The following is a 22,370-nucleotide window of genomic DNA, read 5'->3' on the forward strand; positions in this document are numbered from 1 at the left end:
GGAAGTCAGAAAGGGGATATGTAACAATGGGGGCCATCGAGAGTGTCAAATTCAGTAAAAAATCACAATGGATGTTGTCTCACACTTACCAGTTGGGCATGAAGCTTGATAGGTGGGAGAGGAAAGATGTATTAGGATAACCAATGGCAAACTCTTGTGCCAAAGATATGTTTCAAATAAAGGAGTCTCCATGAAGGAAATCCAGATTGGGGGGTAGATAACTGATGATGGAGGTAGGAAACCATGGCTGCTTGTTTGGATTAACTTGGAAAGAAAGAGAGGGACAACTTTCTACTTAAACACAGGGGAGAAAGAAAACTGGTGAAAATACTACAGGGAAATTTGGAGATAAAAAAATAAGGAACTTGAAGAATCTTTTATCAGTTCATTGGCTCTGATTTGCTCAGGGAGTGGCGCTAGAAGCAAAGTGAAGAGTTGAGAGTGAAGGGATGAAATTAAAAAGCAAGAGCAACATGCTTTTAACTGCAAAAGAACCACCTATCAGCCTTTACATGGGGCCTTAAGACCATATTTGTGTCTGATAATTAATATGTTTAGGTAAATCGTGATAGCTGTTACTGGTCTTCAAAGAGAAAAGGCAGAGATAGTTTAAAAGCAACTGTTTTTCATTAGCCTACAAGATTTATTTATATCAACTTTTAGTACTTGTCAAAAATATGTCTTCAAATAGCAATTCATACTATATGAGAACAAGGTCAACCTTTGAAAATGGACGAAATATTTCCAAAGGTATCAATGAGTTCTGCTCTTTCAACTAGGTATTAAAAACCCTCAAGTTGCATAGTGGTAAGTAATATCAATGACGGGAGATCAGTACCAAAGAATTACTCTATTATTTATACCCTGAAGGACACACTTGTTGGACAGGAAAAATAATCAACTGGAGAGTCCATAGAAGTCTAGCAACCCCTCTCATGCCAGCCAACTGTTGTGCTTAGGTTGGACAGGTCATCTCACCTATAAACTAATTTCTGAAAATCTCATCCTCAGGATCAATTTCTCTTCTTCTCCAGATAGTATCTGATGCTCACAAAGACTTAAGTGATCAAGAAACTAGGAGGATATATGTCCAAAAGCCCTAGAAGGCTTGTAGTACTACAGAAATTAAAATAGGTCTCCTGAGCCAAATACCCTTAGAAGGAAGAACTGGAGTTAACGGAATGAAATGAAATCTCCTCTAAGTCATCGTCAAAATATAAGTGATTAGAAACATTGCCAAAACATGCGTGTGTTCATAAGATGTGATAACAGAGGTGAGATGATCACAGATGCGTAGTCTCCTTTTACCTCATTCATACTTCCTGGTATTTCTACAGTGTCCCAATAATCGTAGAATTTTAAAATAAATTAATGATCTTTTTAAAAAGATAAAAAAATAATCCTATTCTAGATGTGCTTCCTTTTCTTCCAAACACTAAGAAAAAACAGATGAAGTAAATGCAATGGTCCTTCTAATAAAACAAAATATAGCATTTCATACTTCCCCAACACTCTATAATTATGTTTCAATATCCAAATGCAAACCCAGCATACATCACGAAATAAACTGCACAGAGCACCCTACTCCAACTCCCAGAAAAGTAGTAAAAACCACGTTTTAAGAGGTCCCTGGGAGGTGCAGTCTGTTAAGCATTCGATTCTTGGTTTTCGGTTCAAGTTGTGATCTTAAGGTCGTGATATGAAGCCCGTGTGGGACTCCACACTCACTCAGCACAGAGTGTGCTTAACACCCTCCCTCTCTCCCTCCCTCTGCCCAGGATGTGCAGGCTCTCTCTCTTAAATAAATAAATAAATCTTAAAAAAAAAAAATACTTTTTAAAAACAATGAGGTTATTTACATTAAAATTGTATGTTAATCTATTAAAATGAAAAAACTGTTAAAAGAGGCCTTCAAATTATTTCTTTTAGATATGTCACTTTATTCTGTTTAGAATAAATTAACTTCAAATAAATGTTACATGAGTGATAAGCCTTGGGCAGAGGTGTAAGAAGGGAGTGACATGCATGGGGAGGCTGTGTCGGGGGAATAAGAAATTAGCAGCTTCTTCTCATTCATTACTCTACCTGAAATGGAGTAACTTCTTTAAATCCAGAAAAATAGGAGATTCCTTTCATTAGATTTATATAGGAAATTTTTGTTCTACCATAGCTTATAGCCCATGGTATGGCTGAAATGACAGCTTTATTCAGTGGGGTTGAACACACACACACACACACACACAAAAAGTTCTCTGCTTTCAAAAGCAAAACAATCAAGCCAGGAATGACAAATAATTGGATCAACATAGCATTCTCTTTTGCTAAATACCCCAAACCCAAGACTTCTTACTTGTGCAGTCTAATATACAACCTAAATTTCTATACTCTTAATAGGTGAAACCACTAGATTATGTAAGAACTGCCTTAAATGTACATGTTCAATCAAAACATCCACTAAGGTCAAAATGACCACGTTTTGAAACCACAAAATATTAGAACTAAAATAGCCTGAGACCTAATCAAATGTCTCAATTACATCTCCACACTCTGGCTGTAATCTGGTTCCACAAGGACCACCAGATCCTACCATTACAGGACATGGCTCTCTGGAGTACAGAGTAATCCCATTTGAAGTAAATATTTTTCAGATAAGCAGACTACCATTAATAGATGTGGCAAAATAAATAAACCAATTAAACCACTTACATGTAAAAATTCTGGGGTATACATTCATTTTCTAAGTCATCTCAGTCATAGAAATTAACCAAATCAAAATTAGTCCTGTTTCCAATGGTAATACATACAATTACAAACTGCATGTGCTGTTCTTATGAGACTGAAGTGCACAACTTGATCTACTTCTATTTGTACGATAATATACATGACCCTTGAAAAACACAGGTTTGAATTTTGTGGGTCCACTTACATGCAGATTTTATCAATAAATACAGTAAGTACTATGAATGTATTTTCTCTTCCTTAAGATATTCTTAGTAATACTTTTTCTCTAGCTTATTTCATTATAATACAGTATATAACATATAACATACAAAATATATGTTAATCAACTGCTTATATTATCAATAAGGCTTCCATCAAGAGTGGGCTACTAATAGGTTTTTGGAAAAGTCAAAAGTTATATGCATATATCAACTACATATCAATTCAAAATTTAAAAAAAAAATTAAGCTCTGTACAAATTTTCAACTACTATAGCCCCTAACCCCCATGTTGTTCAAGGGTTAACAGTGTACTTTTAGGGGCACCTGGGTGGCTCAGTCGGTTAAGCATCTGCCTTCAGCTCAGGTCATGGTCCCAAGGTCCTGGGATCGAGCCCCGCATCGGGCTCCCTGCTCTGCGGGAAGCCTGCTTCTCCCTCTCCCGCTCCCCCTGCTTGTGTTCCCTCTCTGTCAAATAAATAAAATCTTTAAAAAACAAACAAACAGTGTACTTTTACAATCTGAATGGCTTCTTAAAGATTTTAGTCACTTTCAAAATCAAGTGGTCTACAGATAGGTATGGTTGTAAGTGAAAATCAAAGGACAGTTCATTTAGATCAAGAACTGGATCCTTTCATTTACCCCTCAAATCCCTATTCATACCTTCTAGGAATTTGGAAACATAAATTCTTCATAAAGTAGAATGATTTCAGTATCCTAAATTAGTGTTCCTTTAGTATGGCATATTAATTTGTTGAAACCAGTGATGATTTTTTTTTTTTCACAAGCCTTGTTTCATCTGAACATCTTAAAAATACTTCATAAACATCCTTTAGACTAAAGTCCACAATTTGCTGCATGGGCAAGTATGACTTCTATTTTCTTGAAAAGAGTAAAACCACTCCACTCATGACATTTACCTCTCGCTCCTGGGCCTCAAGGCAGGGAGACGGGGCTTGTGCAGTGAGATGAGGGTTATCTACATACACAGTGGTCACAGATGCAGGCTCTGGGATCAAACATCATTGGTTAGAATGGGGTCTCTAACTTCACTGCTCCGCTCCAAAGTTTACGTCATGCAGAGAATGGAAATAATTGAAATAATACTCTTCAGAGAGTAACTGAGATCATAAAATAGGTTAATTCATGACAATATAAGGAGTCAAATGTTGGCTATTATTATTCTGAAGCGTACATAGGCATAAAAGTTTTTCCAAAAGTATAATTTTGTGTCTCCAAACCAACAAACAAGTATTAAAACTTGTTAACTGCAATTAATTTCAAAACAAAAATAACTTAAGGATACCCCCTTTCCCAGAGCACCTGGGTGGCTCAGTCAGTTGAGCATCCTACTCTGGTTTTGGCTCAGGTCATGAGATCAAACCCCGCATCAGGCTCCACATTCAGCATGGAGTCTGCTTAAGATTCTCTCTCCCTCTTCCTCTGCCCCTCCCCTGCATGCTGTCTCTCTCTTGCTCTAAATAAATAAATAAAATAGATGATTGATAGATAAAATCTTTTAAAAAAAGAAAAGAATATCCACTTTTCCAAGAGTTTACTATCAAACCTCTAGATGACTAACATATGGGATCATTATGTGACTTTCGAAATGTCTGATTGAAATAACTCAAATGTATAGCTTAACTACAAACTCTTAATGCCAACAAAATTCTCAGATCAGTGTAAATCCATAATCTTCCAACTTTACCGTGAATGAACTTCACTTGGAACCTGGAAGGTTCGTTAAAGTATAACTAAGGGGTACACCCAGAGTTTCTGATTCACTGGATCTAGGTTCATGCCCAAGAATGTGCATTTGTCACAATGTCCTAGGAGATGCTGAGCTGCTGTTCTGCACTTTGAAAATCGGGATCAAAGATGATTTAACATATGCAGGGATGGACACACTCAAAACTCAGAAGAAAGAAGTAAACAAAACATATGTTCATAGCAAAGGCACTTACCCAAGTGGATCTAATGGAAACAAAAGAACATTATAGTTTGAAATACTGTATGTGTCTGTGGGCAAAAACAGTATTTATATAAAGGTATTAGTGAAATAGGGATCCCTTAATTTAATGATATAATCCCCCCAAACCAAAAGCAAGGTTATAAAAAAATTGTTTATATTTAAATTCTATTTAAGAAAAGCATGAAAGACACTTTATATAATAAGTCTGGCAAAGGATACAACTGTTTTTCTTTTTTAATGTAATTTTCGAATCCTAAAATTTATAATGAGAAGAAACTGTTTCACGTACAAAGACTTGATCAAACACAGATTTAAAATAATGACATTATTAACCAGGAAAAAAACAAGGAACAAGAGACTTAACATCCATAGCAAGCACACATGTCGAGTTAATGTAATTACTTGTTAAAAGGCAATATATCACCCAGCTTGAGCACAGTATGTTTTCACGTAAATAATCATCTGAGAAAGCAAGCCTGCAACCTTCTCCTGGAAGCAGACTTCAAAAAGCTTAATCTCAACATGGATTTATCATGTGCATGGAAAATAACCAAAAGAACTCATAAAGCATCAAACTCTATGGCAGGTTTCAGCAAAAAGCAGCAAGATTTTAAAACTGCTTCTTAAAAGATGAATTCTTACCCACCCTGCCTCACATTTCCCAGGGAAATAAAAGCAGAAGTCCTAAAAGGGGCCAGACGGAAATACAGTGTCTGCACAGCTTTGAGTCCAGGGCATTGGAAGGTAATTTCTGACTGTGAAGTCCTCTCTTCCTCTCTTTATTTCTCTCTAGAACACTCAAGATTTACTGATGAAAGCTCAGCAGATACTCGATCATAAAGAGTAATAACAACTAAACTAAGACATTGAAAGGAAAATACCAGATGCCACTCTGCAGGATGTATTAAATGCCACTTAATGGATACATTTAAATCCTCCTGAATCAACAGAGTAACAGGTAACTTTATATCTAAAAGTATTTGACAAATATATGTGTTTAAAAAATGATGGGTGTGTACATGTTTATCAAGTTTTCTTAACACTGGAAACCTTTAAAAATAATTGATATCAATTCATGTACTTATTTGGAATAAAACTTAAAATACAAACTGTATTAATGCTGATAGAGACAACCACTAACTTCTTCATTAAATACACACACACACAAAGCATGGAAATAAAATACAAATGGTCTTATTTTACCTCGAGTGGAAAGTGAGACTTAAATATAGATAGATGGGTGATACTCCTGATATCAAGACTACTCATTAAATAAGGTAACAGTCTATGCAAAATTAGCATTCCCAATGGATAATTTTCAAAACAATCAGAGAATGCACAAATTAGAGTAAATAGCAGTAGCAAAGAAGCTTGAAATCTACCATCTTATCTCAATTTAATACTGAATTTTGTTTAGTATTTTTTTTAAGTTAAATTGGGGAGGAGGTGTTGAAAATTGAAGCTGTAATTGTGACATGAATCTTTTATTCAATAATTAGACAATGAAATATTACATTTGTGGGAATTTAGTGTTATATTTATTTGTCATACTTAAGTCTTTCACGTGGAATCTTTTTTTTTTAATTTGGATATGTATTCTTTGTACAACACCATGTCTTATATTTAGGAATAATATTGATATAGAATCAATTCCATTTGCCCTTGAAATAAAAACATTAAAATTTCATTTTAAATTTCAAAACTTAGATGGCAGATAATGTATTCAAGTCAAGTGTTAGTTTTCTTTTATAGCCATCTGTTGTGGTGTAATAACCTAGGAAACCAGACAAGGACATGGCTTTGATATTTTATTTTAGCTATTATTACATACTCTATATACCTGGAAAGTATGCCCTGGCTGTTTTGAAGAACGCCATTTGATAACCACTTCATTTTGTTTACTGTTTTTTTTTTTTTAAGTGAATGATATTCAAGAAAATGTATGTAAAAATTCCAAATATACTGTCCAAAGTCAGAAATAAGATATATGTGGGTTAAAGTATTTGCAGCTAAAGAATTAGTCTGAGGTTGATTTCTAAATGGATGACTGAGCAACATACAGACAGAAATAGCTTCCAATTATAAAGTTTTATATCTGATTTAATACTTAACAATAAATTCCCTAAAAGTGATTTTGTACAAATTTCTTTCCCCTTTTTACTTTTAAATTCTAATAGCCAATTATCAGTCACGTCTCCTTAGAACCCTTTGATGGTATCAGAGTAAATGGAGCCCAGGAATAAGGAGAATGCAGGAAAAGTGACTGTGAATAGAAACGGAAAAGCTAAATGGCATGGAAATGAAGCTGGAAAGGAATAAAGCACAGTCCATGTTTCTCTTCCCATTTCTACACACTGTGCGCATGTGCCTAAGAAAAACGTCCTTTAAGAGGCAAACTTTTAGAAAATGAGAAGTACAAAGTATCTATACCCTCATATAATGTACTTCAGACCATTTTATTTGGTATTTGCCACAATTAAGTATTCTGAGATTCAATTTTCTGTATTCTTACTGTCACAATAAGGATTGGAAACCTCAATTTTTAGAGAAGGCTGTCCAGAAAAGTTACACCGAGGGCCCCTGGGTGGCTCAGTAGGTTAAGCATCGGCCTTAGGCTTACACTGGGCTCCCTGCTCAGCGGGGAGTCTGCTTCGCCCTCTCCCTCTGCCCCTCCCCTCTGCTCTTATGGTTGCACGCGCTCTCTAGCTTACTCACGCTCAAAAAAATATATCTTTAAAAAAAAAAAAGTTACACAGAAATAAGAGCAAAATCGACAGTCTGGAACTGAAAATAACCATCCCTACTCTCCTCCCCTAGGTAGCAAAGAAGAAACACAAGCCATGGACAACCTCACCTCTGTGGCTGGGAATGGCAGCCTGTGCACCAGAGATTATAAGATCACCCAGGTCCTCTTCCCGCTCCTCTATACTGTTTTGTTTTTTGTTGGACTCATCACAAACAGCCTAGCAATGAGGATTTTCTTTCAAATCCACAGTAAATCCAACTTTATTATTTTTCTTAAGAACACAGTCATTTCTGATCTTCTCATGATTCTAACTTTTCCATTCAAAATTCTCAGTGATGCCAAACTGGGAACAGGACCACTGAGAACCTTTGTGTGCCAAGTGACCTCTGTCATATTTTATTTTACAATGTACATCAGTATTTCATTCCTTGGACTGATAACTATTGATCGCTATCAGAAAACGACCAGGCCATTTAAGATGTCCAACCCCAACAATCTCTTGGGGGCTAAAATTCTCTCTGTTGTAATTTGGGCATTCATGTTCTTACTCTCTTTGCCCAACATGATTCTGACCAACAGGAGGCCAAGAGACAAGAATGTGAAGAAATGCTCTTTCCTCAAATCAGAGTTTGGTCTGGTCTGGCATGAAATAGTCAATTACATCTGTCAAGTCATTTTCTGGATTAATTTTTTAATTGTCATTGTATGTTATACACTCATTACAAAAGAACTGTACAGGTCGTACGTGAGAACGAGGGGCGTAGGCAAAGTCCCCAAGAAAAAGGTAAACATCAAAGTTTTCATTATCATTGCTGTATTTTTTATTTGTTTTGTTCCCTTCCATTTTGCCCGCATTCCCTACACCCTGAGCCAAACCCGCGATGTCTTTGACTGCTCTGCTGAGAACACTCTGTTTTATGTTAAAGAGAGCACACTTTGGTTAACTTCCTTAAATGCATGCCTGGATCCATTCATCTACTTTTTCCTCTGCAAGTCCTTCAAAAATTCCTTAATGAGTATGCTGAAATGCCCCAATTCTGCAACGTCTCCATCCCAACAAAATAGGAAAAAAGAACAGGATGGCGGTGACCCAAGTGAAGAGACTCCGATGTAAACTACCTGAGGTAATATTTCAATCTATTAGTATCTGGAACATCCAAAAGGAAAGCACTGTGTAAAAATACTGACTAATAATAAGTCGAGTTAGTAACAATGACTCTCTAAACAAGTAACAGAAAACAAAAGAAGTAATTTTCATTTACTTATCCAGTATTAAAAGCTATCTTAAAATGTAGAAAAAGAAACCTAACATGTAGATGTGTAGCAAAATGAACTGTATCTAATCATCATGGTTACAAGCCAAACTACACAGAAGTCATGATTTGGAGAGTGTTGGCAAAGTGTGTGACCATATAATGTCTACTGTACATTATTGAACACGATGTTATTATCAAGTTATAATCAACTAAGGAAGAATGATAAATCTGATAAAAGTCTTCTGACTGAAAATTATACTAAGATGTATATACACCCTAGTCCCTAACCAAATGCTGATCTATTTTGATACTCATTATAAAAATATAAGTGGGACACTTTACAAAGAATATTTACTACTAACTTCTAATTATTAGCAAAAACCTAAGAAATTTAAACTAATTGAAATGGTAATTGGAGTGAATTTTTTTAATTTTCATTAAAAAGAGGTTTAAAAATACTTTTCCAATAAAAAAAGCAGAAATAGCAAAGTTATTAAAAGTTATTTTTATGACATTCTAATACCAAAAAACTTTGAGTATTTCCTTAATGCTGGAGAAACCAGTTTTATTAATGGTACAATACCATCATTGCCACTTAACTTTATTAACTAGCTTTCAGAAAATACCTGCTACTTGGGTTAATGAGTATTTGCTTCAGTGAGAAAAACAAATGTGACTATGCGGTTGCAAAGCATAACTATTAACAGAAAAGTGGTTAAAGTGTTTGTAATTACTGGTTTGTCACTTATGTGTAATACAAAAAAAATGTACATTAAACTCTAAATCACACTTTGTTGGAATTTCTTTGTTCAAAGACATTAGATACTACCACTCACCTCTTATAGAATCCTACATCAAACAACAAACCCATTTAATAAAGGATAACTGCAAAAACTGTTTTATGACACGTTATTGGGCAAAGTCTCTATTGAAGGTGACATAACACATCAATTAGTTCATAAGTAAATGATAATGAAGTATGAATCTACACAAGCCATAGTGACTATTTTTAATATAAACAAAATATATAACAGAATTGGAAGCTGACACTATTTATCTCAGTTATTTATGATCCCCAGAGGCAATTCTCAAATGTAAGGCATGGATACCAATATCAAAATATGATGAGGGGGGGAAAAAAGGGGGTGAGTTGCAGTATAAGGAAGTTCATTGAACTTCAGTATTAATCGATTTTTATCTAAATCCTCCACAAGTTCTGCTGAGCTAAATATCAGTGCAAAGTTGAACTCACTCAACTTTCTAAATGATATCTATTCTCAAGCGGCTGCATTTACTTCCCTGGCACTTCTACAAGCAAGCACTGCATGTTAGTGGCGAAGCACAAAGAGAAATTCATCAAAAAAGATGCATCTTCTACAAACTGCTAGTCTACATTCTAGCCATGTAGACTAATGCAATGCACTTTAACATCACATGTGTACGTGTGCACATTCTGTAAGAACAGCAGGATAGTTAAAATGGAAGAAAACTAGAGATCAACTCCTCTGATCTTATTTTGAATATGGGAAAAAAGAAGGTCAGATCCACCTCTCAACCCATCCGAGTCAGGGGACAGAGAGTGGGTTAAAACTGACACCATGGTGCCATGACCACATGAACTGCTGGGAGACTGAGAGTGGGCAAAGACTTTCCCAAATAATCTTTCCCTTTGGATTAAATTAGTTCACCGAGAGGACAATTTCCATAAGAGAAAGAAAAGAAACAAATGCCAATGGTATTACAGTATTTTTGTAAAAGAACTGTAAGGTGTTTAGAATTATCTATGTTTTTATATACAATATGAAAAATTTACATTAAACTCTAAATCACACTTTGTTGGGAATTTCTTATTCAAAGACATTGGACAGCATACACTGCTGTATCGAAAATCAAACTGAATCCACCCAAGAGAGACTGAGAGATCAGTATTTACAGAGTACTCATGATACACAGAACATGTCACTATTTCCAGGTTTAAGAATTTTAATATACATAATAAATCCCAGATTTCATAATAAAAAAAAAAGTGAAGCCAAATTTTGTAGACTCAAGTCCAGAAGTTGAAAAGTTCAGAAGATGAGACAAACAAAATGTAGTCTTGCCAACAGCCTTAGTAGCTAACAAGTCCTAAGGCTGCTGGTTAGTGGCAGTTTTTCACGGTGGTTTTTACAGAAAGTCTAAAGCAGGTGTGGCAAACTACAGCCTGCGAGCCAAACCTAGTCCACCCCTTGTTTCTGTACAGCCTGTGACCTAAGAACGGTTTTTACATTTTCAAATATCAACAGGAAAAATATTAGAATAAAATTCCATGTTGTATTAAAGCTACATGAAATTCAAGTTTCAGGGTCCACAGTAAGGTTTGTAAGAACACGGCCACACACACTCAGGTTTTATCCATGGTTGGTTACCTGCTCCAACAACAGAGTTGATTAGTTGGGTTGTGAGGAAGACTGCATGGCTGCAAAACCTAAATATTTACTAAGTGGCTCTTTAGAAAAGAAGATTGACAACCCCTGGACCAGAACTCTAAAAACAGGGAGAAAATATTCAGAAAAAGAACCCACTATTCATGCATCTAGGTGTTTCAGCAGCCTTGCACTAAAACCAACTAGATTCCAGTGCCCGGTCTAGGTGATCACTGTTGATCGGTAATGCCCAAAGTAAGACTGCAATGATGCCAGCTGGAATTAAATATGTAGAAATGCACTTAAAGTCAGTAAATAAAGAGAAACAGCCTGATTTTTTTAAATGGGAAAAGACATAAAAAATCAATTTCTAAGAGAAAAACAAATGGACAATAAAAATATGAAAAAATATATACTCTCACTAATAAGCAAATACATTTACATTTAAATTACATGAGCCTTGGGGTGCCTGGGTGGCTCAGTCGTTAGGCGTCTGCCTTCGGCTCAGGTCATGATCCCAGGGTCCTGGGATCGAGCCCCGCATCGGTCTCCCTGCTCGGCCGGGAGCCTGCTTCTCCCTCTCCCACTCCCCCTGCTTGTGTTCCCTCTCTAGCTGTCTCTCTCTCTGTCAAATAAATAAAATAAAATCTTTAAAAAAAAAAAAAAATTACATGAGCCTTTTTCACCTGTAAGCTTAGAATTGCTTTAAAAGATTTTTATAACAGTGTTGGAAGGAAGAATCCCACTCAGGGAGACTGTAAAATGGTAAGATCTTTCTGGAAAGCTATTTGAAAATACCATTCAACATTTTGCTGCACAGCTTTGGTCCAGCAATCCCACTTATAGGAAATTTTCTACAAATATGTTGAAACAACTATAACAAACATATATGGACATATATGTGTCCTACAGTACTGTTTTCAACAGAGAAAAATTTGGAGAAAAAAAAAACACGAAATGCCAATCAGTAATGGCTTAACCCAACTATGGTAATTTTCTATAGTGTAACTTTTTTAAAAAAAATAGGTAAATCTTCATGGACTAACATGAAAAGGAAACAAAGATCTGATAGGTCAATAAATGTAAATATATATATTTGCACACACATTTGTATGCATTATGCAAAGGGAGATTAACTTTCACATTCTCCTATACACATGCTTATATCTGAATTCTTCAAATTGCTTATCTTTGAATTCTTCAAACTTGCCTTCCTCTTATAATAAAAATATGAAAACAGATATTAATATGCTTCCAGGTAATACTATGACTTTATTGCCTGTTTCTACTTACATGTAGAGATTTTCTAATACTGATTCTACTTATAGACATTTCTATACTTAATGTTAAACTACATAACTTATTTTAACTGATTATTATTTCTACTTTCAGTTAACCCAGTGTGGAATTTTTTTTTAAACAGTTTCATATCATCTGAGAAAGTACCATGCTATGATGTGATGAGAAGTAAAAGGCTATTTTTGTAAGAGTTCCCACTATGACTTTCATTCCAAATCAAAACAAATACTTGCTCATCTTTTCAGATATTATTCAGATGGTACTGGTTGGCCACATCAACAGGAACCTTTAAACTGTTAACTCTGATCCAAAGGAAAATCTCAAAAGAGACTATAAATGGAAAAAATAGTTTATTGCCATTTGGCAGGCTTCTAATTTCTATGAGCTTTCAATGTAATCTTCTTTAATTCTCTCTGGATCATACCACTTGGAACCAATTTATGTTTTCAGCCACGTACTTCACCTTAAGGGAAAAAGCTTCACAAATCCATTAACCTTTAAAGTTGATTGTTACTCCTCACGCATCAATCAGTAATACAAAGCTCAGAAACTCTAGAATCTAGACAATTCACCATCTGTGCTTTCTGACAGTGGGGAGTGTGAGGCAGGCTCCTAGTACGGCCTCTGAACCAGGCTGTGTGGGTCTGAAGTTGGCTTGGGGTGCAGGATTTTGGCTAAACTGCTTAACTGCTGTGCCTCAATTTTCTCATCAGTAAAATGGGACAAATCTCTGAGGATTTTTGTTAAAAAGTAAATAAGATCATATCATTTAGAGCACTATACTCACTGGCTATACTGATTGTATTGGTTTTGACTAAATATAGGATTTAAATTTGGTTTCTTGTCATTTGGCAGGCTTCTAATTTCTGGGATCTTTCATTTCATCTTTGATTCTTCCCCATCCATCCCCAAAGGTATACATGGTATCCCACTTTTAACTTCATTTAACAAGAAACATACTAACACCTACCACATGATACGCATTAGTCTATGCACTTGGTGAATCTTCACTCATTTCATTCCTTAACAAATCAAAGTAGATACTATTATTTATTTTCATTGTAAGCAGAAGGCAATAGTTTCATAGAAAACATAAATAACTTGCCCAAGGTCACAAGAAAATAAAAGCTGCAATAAGAAACTGAGCCTAGGCACTCTGGCTCCTGAGACAGTGCTCCTATCTGCTCTGCTGGGCAGCCTCTCAGACAAGCTAACAAGGGTCCCTCGGTTGGGGAGGGGGGCAGCATTGCTGTGAATCAAAGGAAAGTCAATTAATACATGTTAAGCACATGGACATATAGGAATGTGTGGTGTGTTGGATATTTAGTATGGTCAAACATTTTGAAACTTGCCACATTTGAAAGAACACATTCCACAACTTTAGAAATGGGCACTGTTAAGTCAGTTCCTCTTTTGAAAGTTTCCCACACTTGGACATTTTGAAAGTTGACCAAAATGTGATTTCCAGTTTTCATATTATGAAATTATCTTATACAGCATTTCCTTATTTAAACTGAAACTATTCCAAACCTCCATCTAGATAATGGTTTTGGAGATTTCGGGAAATTTATACTTAATTATGTAGGTCAAATACTTCTACTTAAAAAGTAAAAATAGTTTGTTATTTTTCCCCTACTGAAGCAAGCAAGAAGATGGATGTTTAAGTCACGTTCCATCACATTAATGAAATCCAGAATCTGTATTTCCAAGGAACAATTTATTTGAGTCAAACACACATTTTTTAAACTGTGCCACATTGGGTAGTTCCAACAAAATTATCAGGCATCTTATTGTCTCATATTTTAAACATCCAGTGGGACATGAAACTTTTCTTCTCAGAATCCCAAACCAAGCCATCCCAAAATTCTCCATCAACCCCACAGTCTGGTCCAACTCTGTGGTGAAACGTGCAGTAAAAAATATGAAGTGAAACTCATCATGGAGAACTCCACATTCCCCTCATTCCCCTCTCAATTTCCTCTTTCCCTTTACCTATCTGGCAGGGAAACATTTCTATTCATGGACAACCATCTTTACACAAAGTGGCAATTACACCCTTTCAAACTTGAAGAGATTTAAATGATACATTTTATAGACTTTGGCCCAAGGCTGACTGATGAAATTCCTGAGTTTTCCACACTTCACATACAACATTAAATACAGAAGAGATTTCCAAAAATGGTTTCTAATGAGTGAAATTATCTCCATTGAAATCTGTAGTTCACTCAGCACTGCAGTCAGGGGTGAACGTTTTTTAGTGCTTCATATACACCCAGCACTATTCTAGACACTCGTTTTGTCTTCTCAATAATGCTATGAGGTATATATTGTCATTAAATCCACAATATAGATGAGCAAACTGAGGCAGAGAGCTTCTAAATCATTTGACTATGATCTAGCTCCCCGTAATTCTTGGATCTGGGATTCTAACCCCCAAATCTGTGTCTAACAGCCCTGAACTTTTGGGAAAAAAAGTCAATCTCTCTGAGATAAAAGACCAAAAGACCAAGATAAATGTAAAAATAAAGAGGTCATCCTATTGAACACAGATTTCTGGACAAAGCAGTCTACAAGAGTGCAAATGATGGTTCTGATTTTAGAATCAACTCGTACTCTCTCCTATGTGGTTGTAATTTGGGGGTAATTTATTTTTCTGCCACCTATTATTATATACAAAAGGCACTCAAAAATTTCAGTGACTGTGTAGACAGAAAAGATAAAATGCCAAAAGTTATTAGAGGAGAAAATATAAAGATATTCAAGTTACAGTAGATTAACAGTACCTAAGCTTGAAATAAGAGAGGCTTATTAGAAAACCTGCAAAGGTTTGAATATGAAGACATTCTAATTGATCACATTACGCACGTGAAAATGAGGAAGGAAACTGGTATAAGAAAGCAGAACAACACTTGCTTCACATGCTCTCCGTGGGCTGAACTAATAACTGCCTCAATCAGAAGACACTGAGCTCAGGATCCTCACAAACAAAGGTGAATTTCAACTTTTATTATGAGTGGGCTTGCTTATAAAAGAAAGAAAATATTCAAGGGGGAAAAAAAAACACTTTAAGGTAGACATTCTAGAAACCATAGATTATGAGCATAAGGAACTATATAATGTGCAACAATCTGACATGAATTATGACTTCTTAAATGGGTCTTGTTTTACTGCATGTTAAAAGTAGCACTTACAAATGAGGTAGAACCTGTTATTTGGGTTTCATAAGGGTGTAAAAATAATGGTACTATTACAAGTACCAAAATTGTAGTACATGTTTAAAAAAATTCTAGCTAGAAACAACATGTGCCTTTTCAACTCCTCTACTGAATGTGATGAGTAAATGTAAAGTGTTAATACGTTATACACCTAAAGTCTGCTTTTAAAAGTAGCACTTCCAAATGATGAAATGCTTCTTGTTTCCCTTTGTGTATGTGTTTATCTGTAATAGCTGACATTGGAAACGATGAACACCACAGCGATAAAGGGCTTCAATGGGTCTGAGCAGTGCCCCAGGGACACGCGGATATCGCAGCTGGTGTTCCCAGTCACCTACACAGTCGTGTTCTTCATCGGCATCCTGTTGAACACTCTGGCCCTGTGGGTGTTCATTCACATCCCCAGCTCCTCCACCTTCATTGTCTACCTCAAAAATACTCTGGTGGCTGACTTGATAATGACGCTCATGCTTCCGTTTAAAATCCTCTCTGACTCACACCTCGGACCCTGGCAACTCAGGGCCTTTGTGTGTCGTTTCTCGGCTGTCATCTTTTATGAGACCATGTATGTGGCCATCATACTGCTAGGTTTCATAGCCTTTGACAGATTCCTCAAGATCATCAGGCCTTTTGGAAAATTTTTTGTCCAAAAACCTGTTTTTGCAAAAATGGTCTCGACCCTCATCTGGCTCCTTTTGTTCCTCATCTCTCTGCCAAATATAATCTTGAGCAACAAGGAAGCAACGCCGGCATCTGTGAAAAAGTGTGCCTCCTTGAAGGGTCCCCTGGGGCTGAAATGGCATCAAGTGGTGAACTACATATGCCAGTTCATTTTCTGGACTGTTTTTGTCCTGATGCTTCTGTTTTATGCGGTGATTGCAAAAAAAGTATACAGCTCTTATAGAAAGTCCAGAAGTAAGGACCGCAAACACAACACAAAGCTGGAAGGTAAAGTATTTGTTGTTGTGGCTGTATTCTTTGTGTGTTTTGCTCCATTTCATTTTGCCCGAGTTCCATACACTCACAGTCAAACCAACAGCAAGACTGACTGCAGGTTGCAAAACCAACTGTTTATAGCTAAAGAAACGACTCTCTTTTTGGCAGCAACTAACATTTGCATGGATCCCTTAATATACATATTCTTATGTAAAAAATTCACAGAACGTCTACCATGTATGAGAGGGAGAAAGATCACAGGATCAACCCAAGAAAATCAAACTACTCAGACAATATAACTCCAACCTGATAACTTTATCACGGCTATGTTCTATTTAATCGATAAGACTTCAAAAGATAATTGATTTGGAAATCAAGTTTAAGCAATGAAAGAAAAACAGATGAGACAAAGGTTTTCTTACATGTTATTATTACCCAGGTTTACAGAAAGGATTATATAAATTTTAAGTCCACGTAGATCGATTGATGAGCAGAATGAAGTACTGGTCAGAGAATGCAACAGAAAGCAAGTGGCCACTAGAGGTCATCTTTTTGAAAGCATTCACTTACATATTGGAAAACATTATGGATAAATGTAAATTACTAAGAACCTTCCTTCCAAAACACCTTCTCACATTCTTGTACAATACATAATTCATACAACACTACTGCTTTCGGGTCCCACAACTGTTGATACTTGCTGATTTAAAAACAAACAAACTTGAAAATCCTTTGATGAAAGCTGAAGCTAGTGGTTGAAAGGGATGCTAGATATGAAGCATCTGGGGAGTTGAAATAGGGTCAGAAAACCCTGAGAAAGCCTGGATGAAGGAATTTCTCCTTCAAAGAGCCTCTTCCAGTGTCAAGAGTACTAACATTATTTCAGTACTCTATGTGAGGCAAAGACCATTATTAAGCCACATAAAATATCGTACTATAGTACTTTGCATGCCTTAAGTGTGCACAATTTAATGGCAAGAATACAGGACTGATATTCTCTGGAATTCTCCCTCTGCCCAGCAAATACTCTAATGGCGGTTGAATATGCCACCTACTCAACAAAGCCTTCCTGGGCCACAACCTCTATCCTCCTGCCTCACACATTAACTACTGCTCCCACTGTTTGGGTATGTGTGAGGGCCATCGTGGTAGATTTCCCTTTGCTAGTTAGTGATATTCCTGACTGCATCCCCAAAAGATGGACAGGATTCTTTAAGAAAGACAACATGTTTTAAAGACAGAAACCATGTCATGTTTTCTTGGTACCTCCCACACTATTCCCTGCAGACCATGAATTACAAATGTTTGAAATACAATTATGTCATTGTTGTGTCATTCTTGGTACATTTATGGATGGAATTGCTGACCCACAATCAATAGCATCCATACTGGGAAATTTTGCTAAGGATGGTAACCTATTCGTACTTTTTCCCCTCCGTATCTCTTCCTGAATCCCTCTGTGCTTCAAAAAAGCTAAAATGTGGTTATCTAGAATTGTGGACATGGATTTATATCTTCTAGAGAAAATGCACAAAGTATTCATGCTCTGTAAATGTGCCGCTGGCTCAAACACGATCACCATAGGTGAAACCCCCAACCTCTTCCCATGTTCTCCAAGGCCCTGAAGGCCCTGGAACTTGCCCACCTTTCTGGCCTTATCTTCTAACTGTGCTTCCATCCCTGGAACATTACACTCTTATGTACGTTTCTAACTGTTAGAACTTGCGTTGCTCCTTTTTGCCTCTGGGCCACTCACTGCACACATAAATCTCCCTCTGACCCATCCATGAAACCCTAAGATGCTATCACTTGTTCCATGAAATCTCATCTGGCCAACCTCCCACCACCATCTCAAACCCAATCACCCCCTCATCAGACTGTTGTCACACCTCAATTATTGTACTTATCACACTGCTTTGTAATTACTTGCCCACACATGTATCTACTCTTTTAATAATTTATGTATATTTTTGAGAGCAAAGATGTGTCTCACTGTGCAATCAATAAATATTTGATAAAATAATTCAAGCTGGTTTTATTTTTACATGCTGGAAAAGCAAGGAGGAAGCCAATTCTCACTGATGTTTCTATTTTCAAAAGGTGATATCAATTTATTGAAAACTCAAGCTCTTTTTAGTTGCCTTCCTATAGAGCATGCACCCAGGGGCCTGGGTGTTGGGGGTGTTCCTTGGCTTGCTAGTAAATGAACATGAAGAAAGCAGAATTAATAAACATTACATGTGTAGCTTTGGGCTAATGTTTATCAACGTTTCACTTTTAAAGCTATAGACAAAATGCTTTAGCTACGTGCTACCGGTTTTGGTTAAGTAAAATCTGTAACTGTAGCATATTACAATCTCCTAAACTCTTCAAAAAATACTCCTAATGTCTGATTTTCGTTCTCTGAAATAAAAGAATTAAATCATGGACTGTTAGAGATGTCACTAAATCCACACTGCCTTTACTAAGTATATTAAACAATCACATGTAGACTATAATACTGTATTATAAGTAACTGCATCTTGATAATATACACAATTTTTTTAAAAAGATCTTTTAAGGGGCACATGGGTGGCTCGGTTGGTTAAGCGTCTGCCTCCAGCTCAGGACATAATCCCAGGGTCCTGGGGTCAGGTCCTACCTCAGGCTCCCTGCTAAGCGGGGAGTCTGCTTCTCCCTCTCCCTTTGCCCCTCCCTCTGCTCGTGCTCACTTGCTCTTTCTCTCTCTCTAATAAATAAAATCTTTTTAAAAAAGATCTTTAAAGATAAAATTTCCAAAATTATGCCTGCCCTAAATACAAATATTTAATTATATTATAGTAACATTATATTCAAATGCTGAGTACCTGATGTACAGAGTGAAATAATCTATGATGGACTTAGGGAATGGGCATATTAGAGCCACCTTAAAATCACACTCACAGGGGGCGCCTGGGTGGCTCAGTCATTAAGCATCTGCCTTCGGCCCAGGACATGATCCCGGGGTCCTGGGATTGAGCCCCGCATCGGGCTCCCTGCTCAGCAGGAAGCCTGCTTCTCCCTCTCCCACTCCCCCTGCTTGTGTTCCCTCTCTCACTGTGTCTCTCTGTCAAATAAATAAAATCTTTAAAAAAAAAAAAAAATTTTTAAAAAGAATAAATAAAAAATAATAATAAAATAAAATCACCCTCACAGAATGCAAAGCAACCATTTGAAAACAACTTTCCAAACTAGCCATCACAAATACTAAATTCTACAATGCCTATAGAATGAGATGCTATACCATAGCCATTAATGACAGAAACAAGAAAGCAAAAAGCAAAAAAAAAAAAAAAAAACTTAGCTTTGATATAATCTATGAGCTCCGAACACAAATAAGGGTTTTGTAAAAAGTTAAATGTAATTATTTTTACTGGATGTAAGCAATATGAATATAGAACACATGTTAAATCAGTAGTTCGCAAACTGCTGTGGGGATCAGAACAAGCCACAGGGATTCTTCACACACAGATTGCTAAGCCCACTCCCAGAGTTTCTGATTCAGGAGGTCCGGGGTGAGGCCTGAGAATAAGTTTGCAGAGGATACTGATGCTATTGTTCTGGACCACACGTCAAGAACTACTGTGCTAACTGCTCCTTGAGGTTCATATTGAGAACTGTGCATACTATTCCTGGAGATTCACAGCATAGCCTTCTTGGACATGAATGCAAAGGAGTGGAATCTGTCAATAGGAGACAGATAAAACTGTTATTAAGAGAACAGGGCAGATTAAGGTGACAGGCAACGGTGAGGACTTAGCTACCTGGAAAGGTCATGCCCAACTTATGGGGGTTTCTACTGCTCCGGGCCAACTGTTGGCACCAGAGGGATTTAGGGCCCAGGGTTGCTGGCTAGTAGCAACAGCAGAAGAACTGACCGGGTGACAACAAAAGCAGTGCACACTACTTACTATTTACTATGTATTAGGTAAGTCTACCAAGAGTTTTCAACAGATTGTCCCAGTTAGTAATCACAGGAAGTGACGAAATGCTATTGTGATCTCCATTTTAGAGATAAAGAAGTTGAGAAACAGAGAAGTTAAGCAACTTACATGGGGACCCCACAGCACATACATAGCAGAACTAGGACTGTAATTCAGACTCTGGCTTCTGAGCCCATATGCGTAACCACTATATTTACCACCTCAGGTATTCTAATGTTCTCAAGAGAAATCATAAATCCTGTCTCCTATAGTTCCTGCTCTTTTCAAAACTTCCGTAGCCACCTCCACACTCCCTGACCCCACAAAAACAATATGTTCATGTGTGGGCCATAACTAGCTCAGGTGCTGCCAGGTAATTAGCTCCGACCTAGAAGTGAGCGAGAACCTCCCAGGACCTTACACAGGCAGCTTGCCGTCATCACTGAGTACCCGCTATGTGCCAGGCACCATACTATGTGCTCTACAAGGACTATCACCTGTTTCCCACTCCAACCCTACGAGATACATACCACAGGGTTTCCTGTTGAGGGCAACAAAAAAAGAAAACTGAGACACATAGCAAAAAGACACCTTGCCCACAGTGCGCACGACCTGCCAGCGAGCAGAGGCAGGGCTGGGGCTAAAACCCAGGCAGGTGGCCTCAGGCCCCAGGCCTCAACAGCTCTGCTACACCATCGGGACAAGCTCCTCAAGGGTTGACATCACACCCCAGCTGCGAGGATGGGAAGGAGGTGGCTCCTGAAGAGGAAGGGAGAGGTCTCAATACAAATGAGGTCCGCAACCTCGGGGGTTTGAATGGTTCAGCCCCATGAGTATATCCAACACTCAAGAGGTCTTGAGAGACAGAAAATCCCAAAGAGTGGGTTCACTGATTCACTGAGTCAGTCATGCCTTTAGTGCAGGGCCCTTTGCCTCTCTGGAACCATCCCACAATGAATCCAACTGTGGAAACTGTATGAGAGACAAAATTCACTCACCATAAAAACTGAGAGGAAAACGTAGCTAACTTCAAATGGAGAAAATGAGGAAAGACTTGCAGGAGATGACAACGTGAGCTGGACCTTGAGGCAGGACACAGGGCATGCGAAAGGGAACGCTGCCAGGCCATGAACAGCTTGGAGGAAGACGCAGCTAGGGGTGGAGAAAGTGCTATGGCCAGAGCACAAGGGGCCATGGAGGCCAGAGGCTGCCTGTGGACGTAGAAGATGAGCCTGGGAATGGAGCATGGGAGCCTACAGTAGAATGCTATGGTGTTGTGTTGGATTATATAGACTTCTCAATGAGCCATGGAAGGGTTCTGAAGTGAAGAACTACATGCTCTTTGCTTGTGCTTTAGGAAAATCAATTTGCCAATAATAGGATGATTATGATTATGGATTGAAGGAAGAGCCATTGAAGATAGGAGATCAATTACAGAAGTCTTCCATCTATGCAGGCCAGAGCCACGGGGAAAAAACTGACATAGACTTTACAGACATTTTCAGAGACACAGGTTTTGAGTCCAAGACCACTGGAGAATAGGGGATTATATGTAAAATGTATTTAATTAATATGCAAAATTTATTTTCAATGGGGTCCATAATCCCCACACTACCCCCTTTCAACTGAGATTCATTGCTCTGAAGACTGTTAGATTGAGT

The 22,370-nt window shown here is 37.4% G+C and overlaps 3 protein-coding genes across 8 annotated transcripts in view; 2 read left to right on the top strand and 1 right to left on the bottom strand.

Annotated features, from left to right (window-relative positions):
* Positions 1-9,702, top strand: part of P2RY12 (purinergic receptor P2Y12) — a 44,719-nt gene extending 35,017 nt beyond the window's left edge. For both annotated transcript variants that reach the window (XM_036072541.2, XM_078070376.1), the window contains exons 2-3: positions 5,705-5,869; positions 7,729-9,702. In XM_036072541.2, the coding sequence (XP_035928434.1) occupies positions 7,752-8,771 (1,020 nt within the window). In that variant the 5' untranslated portion in view covers positions 5,705-5,869; positions 7,729-7,751 and the 3' untranslated portion in view covers positions 8,772-9,702. The remainder of the gene's footprint in view (positions 1-5,704; positions 5,870-7,728) is intronic.
* The window catches only part of MED12L (mediator complex subunit 12L), a 318,467-nt gene that overhangs the window by 77,795 nt on the left and 218,302 nt on the right, over positions 1-22,370 (bottom strand). The gene's annotated exons all lie outside the window — the stretch shown is intronic.
* Positions 15,542-18,791, top strand: P2RY13 (purinergic receptor P2Y13). Its single transcript, XM_036072543.2, has 2 exons — positions 15,542-15,607; positions 16,066-18,791. Exon 2 carries the CDS (start codon positions 16,081-16,083, stop codon positions 17,065-17,067), a length of 987 nt encoding a protein of 328 aa, XP_035928436.1. The 5' UTR covers positions 15,542-15,607; positions 16,066-16,080; the 3' UTR covers positions 17,068-18,791.

This window comes from Halichoerus grypus, chromosome 1 (assembly GCF_964656455.1).
Source record: "Halichoerus grypus chromosome 1, mHalGry1.hap1.1, whole genome shotgun sequence".
NCBI classification, from domain to species: Eukaryota; Metazoa; Chordata; class Mammalia; order Carnivora; family Phocidae; genus Halichoerus; species Halichoerus grypus.

Coding starts and splice junctions, on each gene's coding strand:
- P2RY13 (XM_036072543.2), top strand. CDS start 16,081: ATGAACACCACAGCGATAAAGGGCTTCAATGGGTCTGAGCAGTGCCCC.